General features: G+C 34.5%; 1 protein-coding gene across 1 annotated transcript in view; it reads right to left on the reverse strand.

The window, feature by feature from the left end:
* Positions 1-12,902, reverse strand: part of brinp1 (bone morphogenetic protein/retinoic acid inducible neural-specific 1) — a 117,049-nt gene that overhangs the window by 34,760 nt on the left and 69,387 nt on the right. The window contains exon 4 of the mRNA XM_032570103.1: positions 7,405-7,574. Coding sequence (XP_032425994.1) covers positions 7,405-7,574 — 170 coding nt within the window. The remainder of the gene's footprint in view (positions 1-7,404; positions 7,575-12,902) is intronic.

Raw genomic sequence — 12,902 nt, forward strand, 5'->3', positions numbered from 1 at the left:
TTTCATTCCTAAATGACCCGACCCGCTGGAGTCCTAGCTTGAAGCATTCAAGTTCAGCCGCACAGAGACAACAACCATATGTCATTTATTTCTATCAGCAAGGGATGGTATTGTTCACAGCAGGAGAAGCTGCATCTTTCTACATACAATAAAAATGTGCCAAAATGAACAGAAAAATGTGTTTGGACTTTTCTTTAATAAGAGTTGAATTACAATATTTAAAGCAGTATATTGTATATCAATATGACCATTGTGTCAAAGGAGTTCTGTGATTTATTTATTTTTCTGTTTAGTGAAAGAGACTTTCAAACAGTGAAAGTCTCTTTCTCACCCCACATGTATCCTGTCCTATCTCTTTACACAGTAACCCCAGGCCAGTTTGAAAGCTGCTTGTTTGTCTGAGTATATGCAAGTTTGTGTGCATTAAAAAAACAGAACAGACAAGGACGAAATCAAAGTGAAAAATATTATTTGTTTCCTTTCATAGTAATATAATTATTATATAATGTGAGTAGCCTGTAGGAAACATTTTAAGTCTGAAATACTTGATTCATTAAGGTTGCTAATGTGCACAGAGTCAGTCATCAAGTCAGTCCATTTATAGGAGGACAGCAGGATGTTATAGGGAGGACAGAATTTTTAGATAGCAGTCCACTTCTGCTGAAATCACATCTCAAACTTAGCACTCTGGACATTACTGGTCATTATATAATTTTATTCAATAATAAAATAAGTACTCCTTAGTCATCAATTTTTATATAAGAACTTGAAAATGTTATATAACGAGTTTTCATCATTTTAACTGCTGCTGCTTGCACGGTATGCTAAACCTGTTGGATACCAATAGCAAACAGATAACTGTTTGTATATCTTTTTGATAAAAAATATAGTGCTTGTAAATGAGGACAATTATTATGAGAGTCGGCACAGTTGCCTGATGTCATCAAAGACTGATTGTTGCATACCCCGCTGTCTGTCCTGATGTTCACATAGTTGTCTACTGCCTCATTAGTAGTCAAATAAAGACACAATTAGTCATCTAAACCTGGCAGTCATTTTATTTTACAGTACATTATTTAGATTTTGCTATGTAGGAATTATATTTGAATCATGCAATTCAACATTAGCATTTTGACTCATCTTTAACCTTTATTTTGTTTGGGATTGAAAACTTGGTGACTTCACTTGTACATTAAATGAAATTTTGACTGACCTCGTAATATACAACCGTCATCTAAATATGCACATTTTTGTATTCAAATTATTTTTTATTGCTCTGAGGTAATATTTAAATTTTAAGGGTTGTGTTCTTAGTTGTAAGTGGAACATCATCAAACTTTACAAAAATAAAGGCTTGAAAACATTGGCTTGAATGAAATCCATTTAATGTATTTAATGTTTTTCACTTAGTAAAATGTAAATATAAATAAATTTTACAATAATATTCAAATTTATTGAAGACAATGGCAATCCATGTATAAATTTTAATAGAATATACAACAAAATAACCACTTCAAAAGGGACAATGCTGATGTTTTGGAAACTTTTTAAATAAGACTGCCCATATTTGAAAATAACACGCTGAAATCACTTAGGAGTTGCTGTGATTTTTAGACTTCTTAATGTAGCAACTGTACTGTTGAAATTGTTCTGTAAATATGTGTAGCCCCAGATATTTTTGTACAAACAAGTGTATGTTTTTATGGTTGATTATGGTTACACTAATCAGCTCTAAATTATTACAATAAGAAAATATTTGCCAAATCTTGCACACCATCCGACAGGAGTGGAGTAGAAACGGGTGGGCCCTGTCATATTGAATGTCAAGGTAAGCATTTTAGTCAACAGGTAGGCTTTCTTTCCATCATTATTTAGTTCTACCATCTGTCATTTAACATTTCATTTGCAGTGTAAACTTGGCTATCCAAAGTTGACCAAAAAAGCTTTTATATTAAGCTGGCTTATTTTTAGACTTCAGATCAACCGCTAATACTTAAAACCAATAAAAGACATACAAACTCATACAGATGAATTGACTTGTTAAACCAGTATCATCATACATTATATTATATTACATTATACTGTATATTGTATTGTATTATGTTACACAGCTAAAAGCAGGTCTGGTCTTTAGTCAGACCAGTTTAGCAGAAAGACCTAATTGTTTTGACCTGACTTGTTTGGTTACTAGGCTACCACATGTTGCTACAAACAACCCCAACATATTGTCCAGTATTAACTGTGCTCATAAGGTTACCCATGCATTATAGTGAACAAAAATGCCCACAAAACAGCACAGGCTGCCTTTTGAACTGTTAGCTAATAACAAGCCAGATGGTCCTTCTCCAATGTTAATTTGACATAATTGCTGGTATCTAAACTGGCCTCAGGTCTAAAATTAATATTCATTGTAGATGTATTTTATAAAAGAAAGCCAATATATTTCAGTACAAGTTGCCAGCATGAGCAATAGTGAATACTATTATAGAATTTAGTTAGAATTGTAGATTTTATCATTTAAATATTAAAACACATTTAAACTAGTGGTAGATCTGCCTTCAACTAACTTATTTGCAGACAGAAAATGTCTGAAACATTTTTATTGACCAATAGGTTTTCTTTATTTATTTTTCCTTTTCGACTGATTGGACGTTTGCACTCCAAAGCAGGTTTCACCGACATACCAAATCAATAGTGAAGGAGAAAAGGCCCTGTTCTCTGTGTTTATAGATCTGTGCTTTCTGATGGACTCTGCCTCCTCTGTACATTCTGATCATCGTCTGTCTGTTGCCAACGTGACTGGTGGGATGGTGTTGCCTTTGTTACAGTTCACGTATACTATTCATTATTCAAGTATTTGTTGTGTTCCACATTCCAGATGTATTTAAGCATAATACTGCATTAAAAAAGACCATTTAATTTCACTGTATAGATTATTGCAAAAAGAACTGAAAAGGAATAAAATAATGGTTGGCAGATAATATTGTTATTACAGTACAACACAAATATTACCTCTATGCAAGTCTGAACCAAAGTCGTCTTGGAGTTTACATGATGTTTCTACAGTCACGTCTGCACACAGTCATGGACTTTTGCTACTTCTTTGGTTTGCTAGTGCACATTTTTCTGACATTCATAAAAAACCTTAGTTGAGCATCGTTTTCAAAAAACAAACAAACAAAAAAAATAAATAAAAAAGCTCATGTAGTTCTCTAAGCCAAAAAAAAAAAAGTCAGAAGGTAGACGTTCTCTCTGGGGAAGACCACCCCAGAAGACCACCCCAGGTCTTCTGGGGTGCATCTGGAACAGAGTGTGACAAATGCCCTACTTTTTTCAACAAGCACACAACTTATGTGATGAGATTATGGTAGTTCATTCTCTTGATGGCAGTATTAGGATTAGGATACTAGATCCTGAGTGGCAAATCCTTGTAGCAGAACCAGTCACCTATCCTTAAGGTGGAACCCATAAACACCTGTTTACTTGTCATCAAATAATTTGAAAGTCTGTCTATGCTGGTCTCAGATCAGTGCACCAATAATGTCTAAATCAAGCTGGCAGCAATTGAAGCAATTGATTAATTCCCCCCATGGTGATGGAACTTCAAGATACATTCCCTTCTTTTACTGCTCAAGCTGCAATAAAAAGGATCTCACTATGCAATTAAAACAAACAATCTACGAGCTCTACAATAAAAACTACAGTGGCCTAACCAGACCATTTCAATGTAGAGATTGCTTTGTGTTGAGCTCTCAGTGAAATATAGCTTATAGTTTTCAAATAGAGACCATTCTGCAGTGGGATCTTATTGGAATAAGACTGACAACTCTGTAGAAGCACACACACCTCCAAATTGCAAATAAGATGGTTGACTATAGGATTTGTTTTTCAGTATAGATATGGTCTAGATGTAAAACTGTATTAATTGGCAGGGAAGGCTGATGTGAAGAACTGCAGTGTCAAAATTGCTTTCACACTGGATATAGGTTTTCTTGATGTGCCATATCTCAAACATGTTTGAATACTCATGGAGGTCCTGGAGACCCATGTTTGAAAGATACCCATCTTAAAGTAAAACCAATATTCTTCAACATTTTTACATGAACAGAAATGTTCCGTTATGTGTTTGAAGAAAAACACCTTTTAAATCCTCTGAAGGCTAAATATTTCCATGATAAGAACATAGAAAGTTTATCTCGTATAACATTTACTAACTTTCCCCTTCACTTCTCACTGATGCATTTTAAGGTCTATTCTGAGCGCAGGCAAGGCCCCATTTCTTCACATATGCTATAGCTCCATCAGTTTTGATGAACAGGCACAGAGTCCACTCTGCTTTGCAGTGACATGTGCGTCAGTGCGTGTGCCGCATCGAGGCTCTGTCTTCCCAACACCACTTGCCTTGCTTTCCCTAGAAACTGACTCAGCAGCAGTCGCTGTCAGGTCTGCTTAATTTTGTCATGCTTGACTTCCTGCTACCTGAAGTCTCATCTGCCAAAGCCCCTTAATCCACTTGTCACTCAAAACAACAAAAAGCTGGAAAGGTGCTCCCTAAATGAAGACAGGGTTGTTAAGCTTTGGTGGGGTGAGCATTGCGTGTACTTGCAATTGTTTTGCAGGTGTGCAAGCACAGATATGCAACAACGTCGATGAGAGTTTTTTTTTGTTTTTTTTAACTTTTATTTGATTAAGTTGAGTCCAACATATTTATAAAAAAGGTTTTACTATGTCCCCTACAGAGTTTTGTTGTGACCTTGAAAAACAGAAGTATTCAATTTCTGTTAAAATTTTGGTTATAATTCAAATTTTTGCACAAAATATAATTTATTGATGCAACTTTGTAAAATCCACTATAAAGTGTTTGCAATGATTATATGTAGTGTAATATGGCAAACAGGAGTAATCCTTGGCATGTTTCAAATTTCTGTTAGTTCAGTTAGAAATTCTATCAATATTAAGATTACGTTTTCCTCTCATAAATTAATTTAATGTAATTTTCAAATACTAACAATTGACAAACATATGTTGTCAATCTGTAATTAATCAATTATATGTTGGTTGGGTTGCTTGTCCTGGAATGGGACATCACAAATATGCTCTAACTCTGATGCATTGTGGGAAAAATATATTAGTGTGTCTTTCAAAAGTGTCTGTCATACTGCCCATTTTCATGGATGGAGAAAAAAGAAATTCCACAAGTTGGGCATTTTTCTAAATACATGCAAAACTAAACAACTACGATCAGCAAAGCTTGAAATTAACAGCAGCCAGCTTTTTCTAGAGTAGGTGTCATTTAACTTTGGGCAGATGACACAATTCTACCTGCAGCTGTGGTGGCTGAGGCTGCTTTACTCTCCATACACACCTCCAGTAGTATTTTGGCTTTGCTTGATATAATCTTTTCCGTGTTGTCTCTCCTTCTTAGAAAGAAAATAAACAATTATGCTTATCTTCACTCTTATTCTCAACACAGTTTTTATGTCAAATTCTAAATGTGTTATTATGTTTAGTTCTCAAGATTTTATCCAGAAGAATGTTTTTTGTTGTTGTTCTTTTCTAGTATTAGAACAATTTAAATCAGAACATTACTGCTAGGTGGGTAAAGGGTAGAAAAAAGGAAGATATATTTTCAGGTGTTGGATAACAAATGTAAATTGACCAGGCATGACATTATGACCAGTACAGTGAAAGTATTGATTATGTCTTTATTAAAGCATCTATTTGTAGGTAAGATATATAGGGCTGCATGTGAAGACCGTATCCTGGAACTGGCTAAGTATAAAGATCTGAACGGGTTTGACAAGCTATGATGACTCAAAAACTGGGTCAGACCAACTCCACAACTCAGGTCTTGAAGCATCGTCACAATAGCCATCTTTTAATACATAATATTATGTATTTCTAATATAAAAAAGGCATATATATGTATATACACACACACACACACACACACCGCTACTTGTTATGCCTCATACTGTACATGCTAGTTATGTATGAGGCTGCATAGATACAGACAAGTCATAATATTATGCCTTATTGTCATCATTGCTATTATGCAGACTTGCTAATCAAGTTAACTGCCAAATATGAGAAGTAGTTATATACTCTCATGTTCACTTTAATGTTGTTCATGTATTTATTAATTATTTTAGTTTAAATGCATGTGTTTGTTTTAGCAATCTAATAGATTCAATGTCAAGGAAACATGGATCATAACAAGGTCACAGAAGACAAGGAATATTATGACACTGCCATAACATCCCTAATTATTATACAAGAATATTAATATTAAAAGAAAGAAATGAATTTATGCTTGCAGTAGACCTTAAAAATGTAAGCTTGTCATTTTAATCTACAACTCTAAAAAAGTACGGTACATAAAAGGTGCTTAAGTGTAGGATTATTTTTTTATACTATTTAACACCCTCCTTCTTTGTGCAAATCAAGAATGACCAATTGGCTTAATTACTGAAACATGGTCAGAAAGGAGGGATCTTTCTAAAGGCCATTTGGTTGTGGTTGATAATATTGCTCAATGGTATTAATATTTAATTGCTCTAGTTTCTAGCTCCATTGCCTCAGTGTCTGCAGACAAATCAGTCAGTGAGTGACTTCATTGCTGAAAACGTTTCAAGCAGAAGTCCCACCTAAATACAAAATATGAATATTATAATGATAAAAGTAAATTAACCTGGTATTTAATCTCACCTGCTTTAGGAAGACAGAAGTACCATTGAATTAAAAATATGTAAACAAATGAAATTCTGAAATATTTAACTCTTTTACCATGGAAATGTTTGACACTTTTTTCTGTTTTTTTTTTTTTTTTTGGAGGGAGTTGAGGACCCTCAGTTTAATTTATCATGTTCTGATAGCACAAGTAAGGTGTCAATTTGACTAATCTGACATATTTCTATGTCCTTGACCAGCAATCTGTTATAATTACCACTCATCAACTCAACCACAACAAATTACATGGGTCAAAATAGTAATAGTAATAGTAATGAAATGTCTTACAGCAGGGGCCACATTAAAAAGGTTGTGGATCAGGTCATATGAAACTTGCTTTTCAAAATGGCTTTTTCCTAGGTGTCATGAAACACAAGTTAGGAGCATTTCATTGTTATATTGTTTTTGCCATTTTTTTCATTCCTTTTTTGTGCAAATTTGTGTTATTAGGCTAATGAAAAAGCACTATGGCTAGTAAAAGCAAAATTTCCAATCTTGAACAAAAGTACCCTATGTAACTATGTTCTCAACATAATTCATACAAACAAATTATGTTTTTCTGTGAATTCTGTTTTTCAGTCATTGTATCATAATTGTATCATGTTAATGGTGCAGTTATGATGCAATGGTAAAAATATACATTGCATGGTATATTAATGGTAAAAATATACAAACCTTGATGGCATTTGTGGAGATCTGGATCTCATGCAACTTCCTCATTGTACCATCACGGTCAATAAAGTAGGATGATGCCAGCTGATGGAGGGCTTCCACATTCTGCGTAGCATTAACCAGCTTTCTGTCCAGCTTGTTCTTGGCCAGATACATGGTCAGAGCCTCTTCCCCTACAAGTAATAAATATTAATTTGATGAGTTCTATGCAGCTTTGATTTTTGTTAAAAGTTTGCTTATATAGCAAATGCGAAAGGATTGAAAACATTTCAATTTATTAAAGGTTACCATGTCTATAACCTGCAAAAAGAGTTCTTAACACAATACATAAGTCTGAAATTAGAGTATCCAGGCAAGCAGTTTTATCTTGAGAAATTGGATGTCCCAGTTTTCCAGAAAGTCCCTATATTTGCTGTTCGTCTCCACCTGGCGCATTTTCATATACGTACCTGGATTTACGGCCATTGAAATCGCATTATTTTCAAGAAAAGAAAATTATTCTCACTTTGACACCACAGGGCTTTTCTACTGAATGTAAACCAATATCTTGATTTTTTTTTTTCTTCTTCTTCCAACTAGTCATTAAGGCAGTAGACAAAGAGCAAATACACAAACACAATGTAAGAGAAGAGACTATGCGTATTTATTCAAGGCAAAAACAGTTTGAAAATGAGGTAATGTCAGAAAGGGATCTGCAGCATGTGGGATTATAAGCACATGGTTTAGGTTGTTTGACTTGCAGAAAAGACTGCATCACCATCTCTATGATATTGCATCATGGGCTGTGCCAATCATTTACTGATGTGCTTGCACCAGTGTGACTAGTATTACGTATTAGCATGGTTAAATCACATTAATGAGCTCGAGTTGATATAATAAAGCTGTGGTGGGAAGTGCAGAAGATCATTTCTCTGTTTTGTTTTTCTCTCATTACTGCAATATATTTTTATTCCAACACATATGCTTCAAATCACAAAAATATCAGTGTAGAAAAAGGTATGAAGTCATAAAAAATAAACACTTTGCCACAAAGTACTTTGTTGTTCTCCCACAGTCTAATAAAACCAAATCAAACACCTAGGATAAGGCATCCATAATGAAAGACAAAAAAAAGTTTTCATTGTTGTAACTGTCTATCGCATGTGTTGAAGATAACGGTCTGTGTTTCTGTTTTTGGTTTGTTCAACAAATGGGTGGTTGCATTTTGGGATCACCTTAGCCTGGTGCTCCCAGTATAAAAGCTTAGAGTGGAAATTTCTCAATCCTAACACACCAACCAACTGCTTTGTTTATTTTTCTCATGCAACAATTTAACCACCAGTGTTTGGCTCATGCCTGTACTTACAGTACATGCTACTGATTAACAGACTGGCACACTCCATGACATTATTTATTTATTTAATTAAGTCAAAGTTAACATTCCTGTATCTATGACAACTATAACAATGATATATCAAATCATATAAAATGTTTTGTGAGACTCTGCCTTAAATATGAACTTCTATTTTTATCATAGTGAATGCAGTGAGGTCACATGAACAATGTGAAATAATTAATATATGGCATCACAAAAAATTATCTGCTATTCTATATCCATTTACATGACACAATCGGACAGAGCTCAACACCTCTTTGGTTACTCATATGTTTTACTCTTTGACCTTTAACATGTAAACAACAATTTAAACAAGATCAGACTGCCTTAAAATTAGAGCAAGGCAAACCTTATGGCTGGGTCTTGTTCAACATTCTGTCACATAGGTTTTCTAAATAATTATTTAGCCCCAAGAAATGAATTGGAATTGGTCACTTAACTGCCTGTGACCGTGACTAAGGGCAAGTAACAGTCAGGGCAAATGTCTCACGCCTGGTTACAACCACTGAGGATATGAAGGCCAATTCTGATGATGCCATGCTCTCTCTCTCCCTCAGGGGTTTGCAAAGTTACTTACACACAGTTGACTTACACTACATAACAAGAGTAATGCTCCAATATAAAGTCCTTCATCTGCCATTTTGTATCTGTATTGCAACTTAGTGTGGCACTTACCTTATACCATAAAGGTTTTGTAGGTCATGCTGCTGAAACTGCAAGCTTATAACAAATTTAGCTTTAAAAATCATGTGAGTGCATCTTTCTGTAAGTAATACCTTGTTACATTATTACTCCACACCTCAGAGACACTGTGCCAGAAACAATTAGTGCATGCAGAGCTTGTGTGTTTGTAGCTGAAAGGCATTTAAAGGCAATGCTCTTTCCTTTCCTTGTTTTTTTTTTTTTTACCTCAAATCAACAAAAGGTTGTATTTGTGTGTGCAGCAGCATTAGCAAAGTATGCATGTTTTTTGTGGATCCACGTTAAGGTCAGTAACTGCCAGAGGAGGAAATGAGATTTTAAGGTAACCTGATGGCAAGGTAGGACTCTATTATCCGTAATTGGCACAAATCCTGTGGGTCATTTTAATGGGCAACATTAAATTATATTGCTTTATAATGTCACATCTAGGAAACAGGCTAATGAAATTACATTTTCTTAAACCACCAACGTGCACAAAGACTATACATACTGAGCACCAAATTGTCATCAAACTGTTATTATCATGGAATACATTATTGCTGGTTTCAATTTATCAAATGAGAACAATTCCTTTTTTTTTCTTTTTTTTTTTCAGAAATACAAAAGTAAGGTAAAAACCTCACCACCAAAAATAATTCAGTATTTATTGGCAGTAATAGGATGTAAATAACATGATTTAATGTATAAACTTTACCGTAAACTGCTGAACTCTCGATTAAATATTTAACATACACTTCACCACTTATTTGAACTGTACCTGATTTGTTACAGTCTCATATAACACATACTTTAAAAGTCTGGGTGTTATTTGCGTATAAATTATATAATGTTCAGTCCTGGTGTGTCAAAAAACAAACAAACAAAAACACTAAAATACTAACTGTTTTAAGGCATAATAAAGTAAAAGCATATTTTGAATCAATGTTAGATTACACACACGATTAAAGCCCTTATTCCATATTTGAACTATAGACTCTGACTTCAGTTGCCAAAATTAATTTTGATTGCAATTCTTTTGGCTTAGTACTGAAAAATGATAACTCTTTCATTAAAAAATTTATGATAATTGGCCCAGCTGCAGGGAGAACATTTACTTCAAAATTTACTAGAGAACAGGGTTCCCACTGGTGCACAAAGTGGGCCGGTACACACAAGTTTTAGATTTGAGCTAATTCTAATTAACACAGCTGTAACATCAGGCAGACTTGAGGCTCCCACATGCTTGTGCGTACTGTGCATATTCTGTAAGCCGGGTGGACTCTGCACATCAACAAGATATGTTAATAAATATTAAAGGCAGCCCAATAGATTTAACTAACTAAAAAGGATGAATAAATAAGTGCACATTTTCCTTTCAAAATTAACTTAAAGGGGTAGCATTATGTATTTCACATGTGCCACACTGGTAGGATTATTCTCAGGAACTGATAGAGTTTGAAGCAGAAATTCCAAATTTTATCAAAATAAATCAAAAGAGTCAACATAAAACAATTTACCATTAAGCCTAGTCATTCCATGCAGCCCAATAAATCATGAATTTAAACTAGTAGCTTGAGAACAAGAAGACACGCAACAGAGCAAGAGTGTTAGCCCAATGAACAGACAAACTACCGATGGAATAACAAAAGACAGGACAATAGACAGAAACACACACAGGGGCTGGCAAGACACACTAAACAATTAAACCCCAACAGGCAGGGACAGGCACAAACCAAAGTTGAACAATGTGTAAAAGCTGAACCCGACCTACTCTCAAAGGAGAAATATTTATAAAAAAATAAAAAAGAGAGAGAGAAAGAAACATTTAAATACCACCAAAATCAAGGAGAGTATATGGAACAAGCAAAACTAAAATTCCCAAGCTACTAACTTTGGCAAAATGAGGCATACAGCATAAGAAATAAACTACCTAAATTAAGTTCTAACTGAGGGGTTTAAAAACTAATTTGAATAGCTCCTAAAAAAAGTTAACCCTTAAGCCAACCTCATTTCAATTTAATTCCTTTGTTTAATTATGCAGGGACTAGTATTGGATGTCAACAAATAAACACTTCAAAGTTTGTAGCCATGGCTAGTTTGCAATAGTTGTCCACTGTTATTTGGTGTAGAGTGCTCTGTTGCTTTTCCTTTCCTACCTTTCTTTGACTCTGCATCTTATCTTTAAAGTGGCCAAAATAAATTTGCTCTAAAGACAGAAATAAGTATATTGGCATAAAGATCAATCTCTTAAAAAACGCCCTTTTTGTTTTCAAAGGACCAAAATCCAACAGAAAATGTAAGAGCATGTTTCTTAACTGCGCATGTTAACATACGAGTTGTGCTATGTAGGAAGAGTTTGTTTAAACAAGATATCAGCCTCAGCATCACTAAATGATCAGCTTAACGCTTTCCAATATACATTTGAAGCTTTGTGTTCTATAAGCAGCATTCATTGACAATCAGTTACCTCTTTCGTGGTGCAATGTCCAAAAATCATAAATCCACTGAAGCAAAAGAACTTCAGTGGAATTTATGAAACACTTTAAGCAAAACAACAGATCAAAAACTTCCCTAGTGAGATTGCCATATTGAAATCCTAGATAATGGAATAATAAGTACAAGAAAGAACAACACACCAGATGAAGCCATTAATATTGAAGACTCCTTCACCTACAACTTGTCCACTTCTCACAAAAAGTCACAAGAAAATGGCTTTTTTTTTTTTTTTTCCATAGTCCTTCACTCTAATAAAGAGTGATTGATTTGGTTACATGACGATGCAGCTATCACAAAGGTATATCCAAATTAGATAGTATCATAGATAATATTGAGCTAAGCAAGCAAAACATTATTTTTTTAGTGGCAAAGTAAGGGAAAATGATGACAGCTTTGTAGCTTTCTAGAAATTGGTTCCAGATTAGAGGATCATCAAAACCAAATGTTATTTCTCCATGTTTAGTTCTGATTCTGGGGATGCAGAGTAGACTAGAACCTGAAGACCTGAGTGGTCTGGAAGGTTGATACAATTGTGACAGGTTTTTTAATGTGTTTTGGTGTCAAGTCATTTACTGATTTATAAACTAACAAGATAATGTCTTGTCTCTGAGCCATAGAGAACCAGTGCAGAGAAGAGTAACTGATTTAGCTCCGGACTGTTAGTACCAAATCATATAATGTCAACCAAAATACACTTCCGATGTAAACCACAAAAATATGTGTTCTAGAATTCCTTGGCATTAGGAAAATTGTAAAAAGAAGCTGGGGCCCTAAATTGGTAGTTTGTTATCTGCAACAAGTCATGCTTAGAATAGGTTCCGTTTGGACAAGTTGTAAAAACCTAAATAACTGTAGACTGGTTGTAAATGATATCTATAGCAAAAAGTAACAGCAGTGTAAAGATCTATATCACAGCTATAGCACCAACTGTAACAAGGTTTTTCATAAG

This window comes from Xiphophorus hellerii, chromosome 8 (assembly GCF_003331165.1).
Source record: "Xiphophorus hellerii strain 12219 chromosome 8, Xiphophorus_hellerii-4.1, whole genome shotgun sequence".
NCBI lineage: Eukaryota > Metazoa > Chordata > Actinopteri > Cyprinodontiformes > Poeciliidae > Xiphophorus > Xiphophorus hellerii.